The sequence below is a fragment of the Miniopterus schreibersii genome (genome assembly GCF_964146895.1).
Source record: "Miniopterus schreibersii genome assembly, chromosome: 9".
In the NCBI taxonomy this organism is placed as follows: Eukaryota; Metazoa; Chordata; class Mammalia; order Chiroptera; family Miniopteridae; genus Miniopterus; species Miniopterus schreibersii.
This window is the reverse complement of record NC_138118.1, coordinates 72,112,988-72,128,496: the sequence shown is the minus strand read 5'-3', so window position 1 is coordinate 72,128,496 and position 15,509 is coordinate 72,112,988. Positions and strand designations below refer to the sequence as shown.

The window sequence follows — 15,509 nt, the reverse complement described above, 5'->3', positions numbered from 1 at the left end:
AATATTTATCAGCCTGGATTTGTGGTCTGCCTTATGTGGTCCTTTAATGATCTCACCAATCAAATTCCAAACCCCTACAGAAGTTGAGACCATATCTTACAACGTTGTCTTCTTCATGGCAGAGAACACAGTGCTCAACCCTAAGTAACAGACCTTCGGTTGCGACCAAACCTTTCTTTGTGGCCCTAAACCACAAGTGTCCCTTCCACCTGGGTGAGAAAGAAAGCAGCTCTGGAAACTGCTCTGGAAACCGGAACACAAAGGTGTGCCTGCTGTCAGCCACTGGTTGAAATATCTGTCCTAGAAATGCTTTTAATCATAGGAAACACACTAAAATAAATTTTCCCATATTGGAAGTTTTCAGTGTATGTAAGATCTTGTGCCCGATTGTTTAGAAAGAGCCTTAGTTATGTTTAGTTGGATTTACTTTAAATTAGTAAGTTTGTACAATATCTTTTTATCTTTAACATACCTAGCTACCATGCTGATTCTTAGCCTTAAAATAGACGGTCGACTATCCATTGCTAAACTTGAAGGAAAACAAATTCTCCCTAGTATCCCTAGAATTTCTGTTAACCAGAACAAAAATAATAAATAAAATTTTACTTGTTTCAGTGCTAATGATTTACAATGGTCAGGGGAAAAAATTAACTTTCAGAATTGTGATCTATTTCTAGTTTTGAAAGAAAGCTGATAGTAGAGGTTCTTCTTGGTGCTTGGGAGATAAAATATCATACCTTGTCCTAAGTTGATTCAAGTAGTATTAGAGTTATTGCCTGAAATAACCATGCCCCAGACTTCTAATTTAAGGTTTAATGTTTCAATTATTTCTTTAATCTATTACATGAAATTTTAGAATGTTTAATTGGCAAGCCTATAGGAACACAGTTTATATCATAGGAATGCATTATGTGATGTTAATCATACGAGATGGAGCAACCCAGAGAGGTCAATTATGTTCAATTGAGTGAATCTCACAACTGGACATTAATTTTTGTTGGTAGATGCTGGCAGATTGGTAGTGAAGGCTACATACCCATGACGATTGCCACGTTCCAACCCTGTACTGTTTAATAAAATGATACTTGCATCGATCGCAAAGAAATTTTTCCTCCTGGCTCATTGGTGAGAGCAACTGCTGTTGCTAATCAATGAGCTATACAAGTGCAGTAAGAGTCTTTGGGGGAAACAGTGTGAGAGACGGTGTGAGAGCTGATTATCACAATATCCTTGGTTCCTTCTAGTCTAACTGGAGTACGCCCCTACCAGTTACCACGGGGCATCTCTCTAAAGCCATCCGACCAGGGACCATCCACACACCAAATCCAGTGGCCTTTGAATGCCCAGGCTCTTGAAACTCTTTCCAACTACTTTTTTGACACTTAAAGTCTGCTCTCTTTGCCAACCCTTCTTTCTCGTTGGCTTCTATTACAATTGTGTGTCCCAGTTCTCCTATTTCTCTCTTTCCCCTTCCTTCACTCATCTTTCTCCTACTATTGCCCAAATGCGAATATCACCCCAGCTCAACCCTCAGATCCCTGCTACCATCTTTCCAGGACTGTATCTGAGAATTCTCGCTGTTCCCAGCCACCCCCTTTCTGCAGTAGCTCCCACAGCCATCCAGCCCTCTTCAGCACCCTCCAGTCTTTGATGTTTTTGCCCAGTAGCTTCCCTTAACCCCAGGGGACTCAAGCTCAAAGTGTTTAAAAGTAAACACACCCTCTGCCCCCTTATTCTTTATCCGGTCTGACTTCCCTGATGCAGGTAGTATTCACTGAGTGCCTGACATATGCCAGGTTCTCTGCCAGATGCTTTAGATATCCTGTGTGATCCTGACTACGGTTCTGCTCAGTGTGGATGTGATACCTATTTTACAGGTGATTTAACCAAGGCCCAGAGAGGCTAAGTACCCAGGTAGAAATTCAGCTCTCTGGTTCTCTTTGGTTCTTTACACTATTTTCTGAGCTTCCCAGCAGGCTTGGCAGACACACGCATGAGCCACAAATAGGTTGTGATTATACTTGTACCCAGATGCTGAGAGCGGCTGAGTGGGGCTGGGACAGCAGGAGCTCTTAGGGCCTATCCCATCTCTTAGAGCCAGGATGACCGCAAACATGACCCTTGGAGTGGAAAAGGTAGGCAAGCCCTGTGATTATTATTCCATGACTCTTCTAGTGGCATTTTTTTTAAAAAAAATAGATCTTTATTGATTTCAGAGAGAGGAGGGAAAGGGAGAGAGAGAGAGAGAAACATCGATGATGAGAGAGTCATTGATCGGCTGCCTCCCGCACACCCCGGACTGGGGATCGAGCCCGCAACCCGGGCATGTGCCCTGACCGGGAATCGAACTTCAACCTCCTGGATCCTGGGTCGATGCTCATCTGCTGATCCACGCCCGGCCGGGCCTTCCAGTGGCATTTTTAAAGGCAGCGTGTGGCATGGAATGTAACTAAGAGCATAATACCTGTTATATTCAAATCTTTCTTTCCTAAAATGAAAACCAATTTCATCATCTGGAGAGAGAGACCCAAGGCCTGTCTGTAATAAGTCCCTGTTATTTTAGGGCTGACTTTTAAGGTTTGATGTAGAAACAGTATTAAATAGTAAGCATTTCTTGTGAAACCAATATTGAAAAATAAGATTTGGTCGTTTTAGACTGTCTAAGCAATAACCTGGTGAAACTGCAAAAATGTGCAAGGAATTGAATGAATTTAAATGCTGCACTGGAGGTCATTAATATTACTTTCAGAAATATAAAATACACAGAGAAAGACGCATAGCTTTGAACGGTATAGTACTTTAACCTACGATTCAAACATGAACGTTAAAGTGTGTGTGTGTGTGCGCACACGCATGCACACGTGTGCACTTAATCAAATTACATGGTACGTGTTGGCACAGCTTCTCAAAAAATAATGGTGAGCTGTGACATTCCAGGGCCAGAAAGGGGCCCTTTCAGGACAGAGCTTTTCTTGGCTCCTTGAAGTGAAGAGAAAGGAGAACGTATTCTCGAGTGCCTTAAAGTCCATCGCAGCGGAGGTGGAAATCCCGGCGGACAGAGCTGCTAACAGTGCTGCAGGGGAGGTGAGAACAGAGATTACCTTCCTCAGGCGGAATGGCTGCTGTGGGCAGCTTCTGTCCCAGTGCTTTTCATTGGCTTTCTTGGTGGTTCCCTTTAGCAGATGGGTGGTTTCATCATCGCCATGCATTTTGCTGATGGGTGTTGAAAAATAACTGATTAGATTAGATTTCTCTGATTGCTCCTAAGTAACCCTGTACTCATGACTTCTAGACTTCAGGGTTTGTTTTTATGGTGTTTTTCTCTCTTCTTTTTTACCAAAAAAAAAAAAGCGTTAAGCTTAGACCTCTTGGAAACATTTAGCTCAGTCCCTCTCTAATTTGATTACATTTATGTAATAGACCCTTACAAAAAGGACCTGCATCAAACCAATTACTGTTCCACCGTGACACACGTCCAGGGACACTTGTGTTTTGCAGAAATAAAATAGAAATTATGAGTGCTTGAGACACTCAGCACGAGACTGAGAGAATATTTTAATTTAGATATGAAAGAAAAATACATTCAAGTCAAGCCAAATAAAAATAGACAACTCTTATGCCTTAAAATTAAAACAGTAACAGATGCTAGGAAAAGTCTTGTAGGAACATCATTGCAGCTAATGGTGGACTGAACTTTAGGGCTCTGTCTATCAGGGCTCTGGGTTTTGACTGCACGTTGATACATTTTATTTCACGTTGCATAGCACTTAAAATTGTAATATTGTTTGCTTTCCAGTTTTGATTGCCATCAGCATGTTACCTTTAGAATGTAAGAGGACTTCCTGTATTTTAAAAAGCCATTACCAAAAAAATCGTTTATTTTTAAGGAAGGGGTATTCCCAAAGGAATGGCCAAATAGTTTTGTCAGGGATGAGCCAAGAATTTGGGATTAGATTTAGTGATTGATTTAATGACTAGAATTTCAAAGAAAAGGTTTTTCTGTATTGATACCTTGGTATTTACGGAGTCAGAAATCAAATGAATGCATCTCTTTATAAGAACGTTAGTGTACACAGCAACCAGGAATTTGTTTAAATGAAAGATGCTTTTATACACAGAGGTGCTTTTCTGCCTAGTCTTAAATTACTATTAATTAAGCACTATACACTGTAATAGATAATTATAGAGTTTTAATGTGGATGCCAATGGATTTGCTAGTCTTTCTAAATGGCTATTGTTTTCTAATAGTCTTCAGGGGATCATTTATGTAGCTATTGCGGTTCTAAAAATATCTGTAAATACCAATGGGACAGCCTTTTTTGAAGCATGGCTATTATAAAATGCACTTTTACTTGAAGTGTGTCATTTTGATTATATCACTCAATTGCTTTCATGTGCAGCAAAAAAAAAAAGAAAAAGAACAGCGCTGAAAAAGAATAAAGGAAAGCTCTTTATATATAGGAAATTTTCAGAACAATATGGTAGCTAAATAGAGAAAGAGGTGAGTTAAGAGTATTGGGAATCTGTTCTATTCTTGACACTTTTTAGCTGTTCTGTTCATTAGGATTTTAGCTGGAGAAGTTGTTCTGTCTCCTGATTGTTTTTATTTAATTAGTATTTCTATGGCAGGAGAGATAATTAGGTAAATGCATTGAATATTAAATATGCTAGTAACTTTGGGGAAATAAGCATTTCTGGGTCAAAGCCCTTAACAAAATATTGTCATATGTGAGCTGATTAATTGAACTGAATGCCAAATTGTTTTGCCAACATCCAACCAGACTCTCACAGCCCCTCCTTCATTATCGGAGGCTGTTCCAGAATGGAATGACTGGTTATGTCAAAGTTAATGGTGTTCTTTTTAATCTCAGCTACTAATGGAGTAAATCTTGATTAGAGAATCATTCCAACCTCATTAAATTTGCTAAGTGTAAGAACATCCCGAAGAGTCTGAACCTGAGTAGCACGTCAAGCATTTTAAATGCTGAATGTGTAATGTTCTCAGCACTGTCACCCAGTGGCTTCTGTATGTCATTGGCTCCAATCTGAAACAGATTCTAGACTATTCTCTGGTCCTTGCTGCCTGTATCTACCACTGAATTCAAAAAAACAAACAAACACACATAAAACCCTCAATTTCTAATCAGACCAGAGAAGTTGAGAATTCCCATCAATTACATTTAGTACAGAAAAACGTTACACTATGTGAACATTTCTGTTCAATAGCATCCCAGAGTGAGAGCGTTTAAATTGTATTCCAGAATATCCCAGGGATTCAGGCATTATGCCATTGTTTGACTTTAATTTAAACTATTTAAAAACCTTCATGAAAGATACATAAAGTTTCAAATGTTTATTCCACATTTTTCATTAGGGTGACCAGTGATACATTTTTGCTGCCAGGTTAATGACTTTGGGGGCAGATCTTCAAATAAAGCTTCTCCTGCCTTTTCGTGCACAGATTTAAGACTTTTGTGAACAGGGACTCCAGTAGAGAGCTCCTAGCTCTTCCATGAATGTAGGCTGTGCATGTCCACTCACATTAAATTGTCCAACCAGCCACCTTCCCACAGTTTACTTGTAAGGGACTTACCATGCTCAGCAAGGCCCAGGCAATGTGTCTGGGAACCCTGCTTTTGCCGTAAAGTAACAGCAAGTTAGACCAGTGACTGTTCACATGTTGCGGTGTGATACAACGTTCTAAGTTCAGGCTTAATTTATATTTTAGGTGCTACTTGTCAAATTTATTTTTTAAGAAGGAATATTGTTACTTACCTAAAATAAAGATCTTTTTGGGGGGAAAAATTCCATTCCCTTAATACCCTTCTTTTGTTGTTGTTGAGCGTTATCATTTGCAACCACTTACCTGTTGGATCAGGATTACGTTGACATTCTGCAATGTAAGCAAAGCATAGACATAAATTAACCCCTGCAGCTGATACAGGTCTGTAAGCGTCATCCACAGCCTCTTTTATCAGAGGCTTGTGTTCGTAAGCATAGCCTTGTTGCTTTGCACTGAACACCTTTAAAGTAAATGTTACTCATTCTAAAAATTCTGGAATTTTTCCAGTCTTCAACCTGTAGCTATAAAGTTCTGTACTGGGCAGTTCTTTCTGTCCACACATTTATAATATATAGACTTTGGAGAGCATAAATGCTCTTGAGTATACAAATAGCCCGCTCTTCTTATAATTTATTAGTATTTCAAATAACTAAAAATTTGATATCCAGAATGTGAAAGATATGAACATGAAATCATATAGTAAAGTGAACCTCAAGTTAAGAAGATTAGAGACTTAGGGCAGCAGCTCTCCTTTGCATTCTGCATATTATCTTTTCCGTCAGTTTGGGGGTTACATTCGAGGTCGGCATTTGCCGGCTAAGCAGTTCTATAATTATACGTAAGCTGGGCCTTTCAAAGAACACTCAAGGCAAAGAGGCAATGAAAACGGAACCTGTGCTTGCTGGTCAAAGAGGTAGGAGAGGAGTTAGGAAGGAGCATGGACTCCGCTCCGTCTCTCTTCACAGCAATAAGAACATCACTCACCACTTTCCCAGCCTCTTACAGACACATCTGAGAGATAAAGGTGAATGACCTTGGAACCTGATACATGTCCTCCAAGTTTTATTGGCCATTGTTCTTGCTCTGGACTTAGGTAGATGGCTTTTCAAAGCCTTAATTTATTAGAACATGCAGGCTTCATTCCCTGTAGGACTGGAGTGTATACCTCGGAAATCTTATAAAATTTATTTCTAAAAGCACATGATTTATGCATGGGTTTTCCATAACATCTTTACCTACAACTATGAATGATGTTTTAGGGGGGAAAAGATGACAAAAGTTGTATGTTTAGAGTCTTGCAATAAAAATATCGCACTGCCTGAGGCATTTTGTGTAAGAAGATTTTTTTTTTTTTTTTTTTAAATAATCTTCACCCAAGGATATATTTTCCATTGCTTTTTAGAGAGAGTGGAAGGAAGGGAGGGAGGGAGGGAAGGGGGGGAGACAGAGAGTGGAAACGTTGATGTGAGTGAGACACATCGATTGGTTGTCTCTTGACCAAACCTGGACCCGGGCCTGGGATCAAATCTGCAACCCAGGTACCTGCCTTTGACCAGGAATTGAACCCTAGACCCTTCAGTGCTCAGGAGGATGCTTTAACCATGAGCCAAACCAGCCAGGGCTGTGTAAGGAGTTTTAAAAATCTTAACTTTAATAAATAATGTATTTTGTAGCTAAAATTCTCCTTCCTAGCCCCCTCCCACTGCACCAGCTTTTATCATTTCTGTCCTGCAAGATCCGGGCCTGGATAAGCAGTTGCCCTTCTTATCACTGCTCTGCTTACCTCGTGTTTGTTTGTTTTTCTTTGCAGAGACCCTCCTTGATGACTTCCTTCTCACGTACACCGTCTTCATGACAACCGACGACTTGTGCCAGGCGCTGCTGAGGCAATATCCTTCATTAGCTTCAGGAGGCTGTGTCGCCTTCCTCGCAGGCAGCTGTCTCACATTTAGGAATTAACTGCCTTTCTTCATTTACCCAGCCCCCCGGTAGCGTGCGGCTATGTTCCATATTAATGTAATGATAGCCAAGGTAAAAGATGAAATGAGACAGAACAGACAGGGGGCCTGGAAATTCCAGCAGCTGCTGTTTTTGCATTCTGAACGGTACTGTTTATTATGTTTTTTTCTTTATACCTATGCCTCAAGACCTTACAACTCTGAAGGCAAGTTTGGCCTCGTGGAGTCAAGAGATTGAGTGCATTGGCAATAAGTGAACTCCCAAGACGATCAGTCCATCAGTCGGTGCTGGGCCACTGGGCCTGGGAGGTGTACAAGTGTGAGATCATGTTTCTGGGCAAGTTTCCCGGGGGAGACAAGCCGGCCCCCCGCCTGGGAGGTCCAAACTACCCCCTGGAGTCAGCGGCCTTCTTTTCGGAGCTTTGTCAAGGCATGCTCTCTCAGAATGACAGATGTGATTAGAAGGTTAATGACCAGTTTAGGGAGCGTTATGCTCTATACACTGAGGAGAAGAGAGGCAGCCGATGAAAGGCCAAAAAGCCAAGCCAGGAAAACTCACTCAGTTCCCCAAATGCGCTTCTGGCCTCACGGCGTTGAAGGAAGATGCTGCAGGAGCATCCAGGTAGCCTGTTAGCTGTCAGGTTTTTATTAAACCAAACTGGGGACTCCATTGGAGCCCACGTGAAAACTGTTAGAAAGATGTATTTTTTTTTTATTTTTTATTCTTTGCATTCATCTAAGTTTTATTGAGACCTTGTAATGGTCTTGGTCATATTTCTTTCCTGTTAAATAATTGTTACATTTCTCCACCACGTTAGCACTTTTTGCTTAAAATAGAACTTTAAAACTTTATAAAGGGCATAATCTCTCTTAAAAATATGTAAGCTAGAAATGGGGTCTACTTTTTAGTGCTTTACTACGTGTGGCCGCTATAGATATGTTGAAACTTTTCAGAACCAGTTCGTAAAACTGATCTTGAAACATAACGTTGAATTTGGAAGATGTCAAAAATGTGTTTCTTCCATAGCATCCCAGTGGGGTGTTACTAAGAAATTTAGCAAAAATTACAAAGTTTTCCATTTCTTCTTTAAAAGTGTTTTGAAAAAATACCTATGATCTGATTTCTTGTATATTTTAATGCTAACATATTTCCAAAAGAATTACCATCCATTAAATAATAGTTTGTTTTATAACACACTACATGCCTTGCAACGATTATTTTTAAATATGACCCTAACATAATTGGTGATTACCATTGAGCAACTTAATGCCTCATAGAATTTCCCTGAAGAATCTCCAAAACTTTACTTAGCTATAAACATGTTTTGGGTCTTTGACTAAGACATTTCATACAAAAATTTAGTTCAGATTCTTAGCAGCCTTTTTACTAATTATCCAAACCCGTGAAATCCAGAACCTCTTAAGCCAGGAGTCTTTATACATGACTGTTTTGATATGTTTACAGCCTTTGCCTTTTTATGAAATAACGCAAACCCCAAACAAAAGTATGGCATCCATATGTAGTCCGAGAGAGTTTGATGTGCATTTTAGTGAGGGTATCTTTTATATCCTACTCCTGTTGCATTCTCAGGAACGGCCCACGTTACTTCTTGGCTCCCGCCCCCCATTGTTTTTTAACATTATTCATATGTTAGAGCCATTTGTGCTGTGTTGGGATATGTTGGGTGGATATTTTGATTGTAATAGAACTTAATAACTTTCAGCTTTTATTGTCATAAAGAGCCTTATTTAGGCTCACAGACGTAGGTGGGCTAATGTTCACTGCATTACACTGAATATATCTCCACTATTTCTCTCCCCACCCCCAGCTAAATGTATAAATCAGTATAATTTAGCATACGCAGGATGTATGAATATACATTTGAATATACCCTGATACAGAAAACCAGAAAATATGAATGTAAAGGTAACCAGGAAATATTTTTAAAATACATCTTGTAGGGAAGAGAACATGATTAAGCGAATACATGGTAGTAACTATGAATGAAGACGAGTTGTGGAAATTTCAGTTCCCAAAATTGTTTCATCCTGTGGGCCCGTAACTGTAGAGCGTATACGCAGCCATCACTTACACGCGCTGACCCTAGAAGAAAGAAGCCGTCAGTATTTCTTCATTTTCCAGATTCTTTCTTCTTTATATTAGTCAAGCCACGATAGTTACAGAAAAAGGAAATAAAGACATTTGCATAAGTGGAAAGAATGTGGGATCAATCTTTATGTTTTGACCTTCAAGAGAAAAACTAGACAAGATGGATCCTTGACCAGGGTCTTTGCATGTTTGCCTGAGTTTATTTCACCGGTAGGAATTAAAGAAATCAGATGGCTGTGATGTATTTTTGCAGGTTCGGGAGATAGTGACTGAATGATGTTTTAAAACACTTACAAAGCCCGATTAAGAATCTGTTTTCTTTTTTGCAATTATGTATCAGCATTCAGGAATATAGACACTTGTGCATGCACCCCAAAGCCTGCCCGTGCTTTGTATCATAGCGTTTCCATATTTCCTATTCCTAGTACACCTTTCCATGTGTCCAGGAGACTCAGAAATAGTAATTTGGGGGACAGAAACACTAGGTTGGGTGGAAAACACCAAGCTTCTGTCTCATTCCTCAAGCTCTAAGCATGTTGCCTTTGAGGTTATTTTTTAAATAATTTTAACAACATAGTTAACACATTGCTCTTATATACAAATTAGAAAATGCTTGTAAGTATAGTAACAATTCATGTGCTCTGAAGTCTCATTACCTTGAGAAGCTACTGTCAGTATATCTTTCCCAGGTAATGGAATTGTTCGTATAAATGAGCATCGTTAATGGACACGGATCATCCTAACATGTTCTTTTCTTACTTTCCTACTCAACGATATACCGGGAGGTTCTCTACCAGTAAATATACTGCTGGGCCATTGGTTTTATGGCTGCAGAATAGCCTGTTAAATGGATATGTAAATAATTTCATTAACTATCCTCAGTGATTAAAGCATTTAGGTTATTCATATTTTCTTTTTTTTATTCCAGTGAAAATGAAAATTAGCAATCCTTTTTTATTTATGTTTGCACAGTTAGCCAGTCCTTTTCTTCTTCAAGTAAATTCCTAGGGGTGGGCATTTGAAAAATGTCATGAATTATGCTTCAGAAATCTGTGCTCATTTGGAGCTTCGTTATAAGTAACTGGTTTTACAGAGTGAATTTCTGAGGATCAAAGGCTACCTGGCCTGGCTCTCTTCTAACTGTTCTGGAAACGGTGTCCACCTATAAAGTGCAGCCAGATTTCTTGGAGCCACCCATGAGATTAATGGGCCAGCTAGTATCTCTCTGAGGTGGCATTAACCTGTGCCACCTATAGAACTATGTCAGCAGCCATCAATGGCATCATCTAACCCTCATCTTCATGGCCTGTCACCAAGTAGACGTAAATCATTTTTGTGGCTTTACTTTTGCTCTTTTCGATGTACACGTTTTGGCCTCCCTACACATACTCTTTTCTTCCTGTATGTTAGATGCCTATAGATTCTTTAGGAAATATGCTCTAGCAAGAATAGATGGATCCTCATATTTTTGTTCTCGACAAGGCAATAATACTCTTCCTTAACCATTTGCACCTATTCTGCTAAGACGTATCAAGGCAAAGAAGGAAACTCAGATGTCCCCTGTCGGAAACGCAAGGTCTTACATCTTGTCTCCCAGTGGATTGCTCTGTACAAAGACTGGCTACATGAAGATGAACATTCGAAAGTGTTTTTAAAGGTAAAGTAAAACTTCCACAGATTCTCCGATGCCAGATGACTGACTTCACTTTTAGTCACGGGTTTGAAAAATCTCATTTGCAGGTTGCAGTCATTCGCTTTTTGTAATAATGCTAGTTGCGATTAGAACAAAGCATTAATTTGTTTTGCCCTCTAAGGCCTGTTCCTTACATAGATAGAATTTTCTAAATTTTAAAGAATTCATTATTAAGAAATATAGAGGGCAAATTTTACATTCTCTAATTTAATGTTCTTTTACATAAGTCATGGGAAGTTTGATTGCAAATGAAATAAGGAAGGTAAAATAAAGCTTACTTCAAAACTTAATAGTACTTAATATGTTGTGGTTTATTATAAATTTGAACTAATCAGTCTCATAGATACTCTATTTAGATAAAATATTATCATTTTAAAACTATACTTACAACATATACATTATGAAACTTTCTCAGGATGTGGTGTATTTTGAGAATTTTAAGTAAATAATAGCTTGTAAAATAGATGCTAATCTAGATTTACTTTGGAAATTAGGTAAACCGACATATTTTTCTAATCAGTAATAGGCCACAACACAGATCATTCTCTGGAGATGATTTGCAGTCAGTTGGATTCCTTTGGCCACCAAAACCACATTAGCTGTGCAGGTTAACACAACAGGGTCAATGGCATTTGAGCAAGGAGGGGTTCTCTTTCAGAACAGGCAAGGGTCTGACTCTTCCGCCTTTCATGCAGGAAGCCACTTAGAGTTCCAAGTCCAGATATCATTGAGACACCCAGTTAAAAACTGTTTAACCAGCCGTGGCCAGTGTGGCTCAGAGGTTAGAGCGTCCACCCTCGGACCAAAGGGTTGAGGGTTTGATTCTCGGTCAAGGGCACATACCTGGGTTGCAGGTTTGATCTGGGAGGCAACCAATCGATGCATCTCTCCCACATTGACGTTTCTCTCTCCCCCCCCCCCCCCACTGTCTCTAAAAGAATCAGTGAGAAACAACAACAAACTATTTAACCAACTCTTTGACTAAATGAATGTTATTTCAAAACAACTGGGTAATTTAATTCAATTGATGCTTTTTCCTCCCAGATGATTATGTGGATATCATTTTAAAAAACATAAAATAGGCCTGGCCATCTGCAGTAGCCAACCAGAGACCTTTAAGTATCCAACATTTCCTACCTACAGCCCCAAGAGCTGCAGCAGAGTCAGGCCAGCTGAGGGAGGGGCTCGGAGGTGTGATCCCAGGAACTCAGGATCTCCTTGGTACCTGGGTTACCCCCCTGCGTTGTCCTGGGTTCCACCCATTTCCCTGGGCAGACTAACCTCTGCATGAGTCTAAATCCTGACTAAATGTGCACTGAACCCATTCAACTGCCATTTTCCTTCCCCTCCCAGACCATATACAGGAATGTACTGGATGATGTCTATGAATACCCAATACTGGAGAAAGAACTGAAAGAATTTCAAAAGATCCTTGGAATGCACCGTCGTCAGTAAGTATTTAATTTTGCATATTACAGTCAATGAAAGAAAGCAGCAAATGTGATAGAATTTGAGATGTCCTATAAAGTTCATTTTGAACAAGTCTGAGATTCCTCTTGATTCTTTAGCTTTTCTAGTTGTAAATTGTGTTTTGTTTTTATATCTCAAAATTAATGAACATTAAATCAAGCTTATTGACTACTTTTTAACCCAATTTTGATACAGGAGAAACAAACTGAGCCAAGACAACCTAGGCGCATAAGAACAATTATTTAAGCCTTGGCTGGGTGGCTCGGTTGGAGCGTCGACCCATACACCAGAAGGTCTCGGGTTCGATTCCCAGTCAGGGTACATACCTAGGATTTGGGTTTGATCCCTTGTCAGGGGCATAGGAAGGCAACCAACTGATGTTTCTCTCTCACATCAATATTTCTCTCTCTTTCTCTCTTTCTCTCTCTCTTCCCCTCCCTCTCTCTAAAAAATAGTAATAATAAATATATGGTAAGTCAAGAATTAAAACAAAAACAATCATTTAATATATTATGTAATTTTAAAAGTGCAAATATTTAACTTGTTATTTTGGGGGCTCATATCTCTAGTGGAATAGGAAAAAATGTTTTATAAATAGGTCCCAGCAAGTCATGGAGCATTTTAAAAGCTCAATTTTATGGACTCCCTGAGGTTTCTTTATCAATTTTGAAAAATTAAAGAAAACCATTCACTCAATGACTTTTGGCATGTCCAAGTCATCCCGAATGATAGGTCCCCAGGTATCTATCATTTGTCTTTCAAATTGCCAAACCCTTACTTCACTGTAATTATGCAAACTCTCCTTATTTATTTTGGTAAATGGAAACATCAAGTCATTATTCAGATAGAGCTGCAAAGTTAATCTGAAGGGGAAAATTGTTCTCTGATTTACAATATGGTTTCTGCTTAACAAACATGCAACACATTTGTTGTCAAAGGGTGGAAAACTTCTGTTAAGCTTCCAGCAGTCACAAATGCACGCCTCATAGAAAATGTTAATTCAGGCCTCCCCCTTACTGATGTGAGATTTAAAGCCTGGCTTAATTTTAGCGAAGGGAGATCTTACTGCAAATTAAATGTCTAGATAACTTTAAGGAGCAAATAAATCCTCAAGCACACAAATCACATGTTTGGAAATGCAGAAATGAGGTGTAAGTTAGGTCAGTGTGTTAGAAATGAATGTTGTGAATTTTGGTGGCTTTCTTTTATCAGGGTCTACACTCTTGTTTCCATAGTCTAGGACTAGTATGAAAATATGAACAACTTAATGAAACAACAAAAAAAGACAAACGACATCAACATAATCCCCTCCATGGAATTTGGTCTGTGCTGTAGGGAGGCCTCATTACTGTTGGGAACCTCAGTTCATGGTTGAATCCACTTCAGTGCATTGAAGACATGAATGGAATTTAATACATCCCATGAAGGAACTTACATAAAAGTGGGAAATAATAGATTAAATAAGAAAATGATACAAGACAAGATCCTTGTGTCTTGGGTGTAGGGCTATGAAATATCTTTAAATTCTGGAAGAAGATTTGAGCTGGGGACCTGCAGAATGTCCCCCCAGCTCCACCACACATAGAAATACTCTGGAAAAGGTGCAGTTTGGCTACTTATTTAGCGACCTTCATGACAGTGATTTCAACCTAAATCTATGAGTATATGAGAAAGCTGGAATTTCTGTGCAGAGAAGGAAGCAGCTCTTCCTTCACTGTTCATTTTCTGTGGGTAGAAAGCAAAATATGCCTGCTGAGTAGACGCTTCTTTTCTTCCCAGTTCCCTTGAAATCCAGAACCCAAAGTCAAGTGAGTTATCCGTGGTCAGCTAATGAACACTGCGCCTTATCTTTGGGGAAAGCAAGCCTCCGCCCAGTGCCTGAAAATTAGTCTTGTGACAATAGTTGCGTTGTTCTGGGTTTGGGAAAGAGATTGACTTGTTGTTTTCCTTTCAGCACCGTAGATGAATATTCACCACAAAGGAAGGTAAGGCAGCCCCCTCTCCACCTGAAATGGGGTGATTCAGCTCTGAGCCCTTGGTGCATGCGAGGAGGGCCTCAAGCAGGACAGGCGAGGCAGGGAACCCAGGCTGAGCTTGCTCACGCTCGCTCGTTTGTCAGCTGCCCTGAGCTGGGGCAGATGCAGCGTCAGCCCTGTGCCCTTGACTTGCTCTCACGCCGCATATTTTTGTGGCACGTTTTGAATTTCCCCAGTGTCCCCAGAGTGGCACAAATCTGAATGTCAAACATCGATGGGTTAAAAAACAACAACCCAGGCTAGAATCTTGACTGCAAAAGGAACGAAGTCTTGGAAGAAAAAGTTTTGCACTTTTCCACCCAACAGAAAGAGAGATGGCAGCCAGAATGAATGTGTTTCCTACTCAGCTGGAGGGAGAGAATGTAAAATGAGATGCCAGGCACGAATTTTATAGAAGCTGATAAGATACCTGCTTCCCTTAAGAAAATCACTGTACTACAGCAGAGTATGAAACTGCCTCAAAGCTGCTTTATCCAAATGCAAGGTTGATGTTGGGATGGGTATACAGTGTCTTTTTTCAGAAGAGTCTGAGGGTGTTTGTCGTAACCAGCTACTCCCCCCAGCATGTTGCAGGGAATAGTTGGAGGGACTTTTTGCCCTGCTGGCCTTGGCAGAGGTCTTGGTGTTGCTCAGACTCTCCACCTCCACATGCATTAGCTGAGGCAACTCCCAGTTTATT

At 39.9% G+C, this 15,509-nt stretch overlaps 1 protein-coding gene across 1 annotated transcript in view; it reads left to right on the top strand.

Annotated features, from left to right (window-relative positions):
* Positions 1 to 15,509, top strand: part of RAPGEF5 (Rap guanine nucleotide exchange factor 5) — a 192,152-nt gene that overhangs the window by 141,943 nt on the left and 34,700 nt on the right. The window contains exons 12-15 of the mRNA XM_081147885.1: positions 7,374 to 7,452; positions 11,144 to 11,288; positions 12,678 to 12,775; positions 14,749 to 14,779. Of these exons, the coding sequence (XP_081004011.1) occupies positions 7,374 to 7,452; positions 11,144 to 11,288; positions 12,678 to 12,775; positions 14,749 to 14,779 (353 nt within the window). The remainder of the gene's footprint in view (positions 1 to 7,373; positions 7,453 to 11,143; positions 11,289 to 12,677; positions 12,776 to 14,748; positions 14,780 to 15,509) is intronic.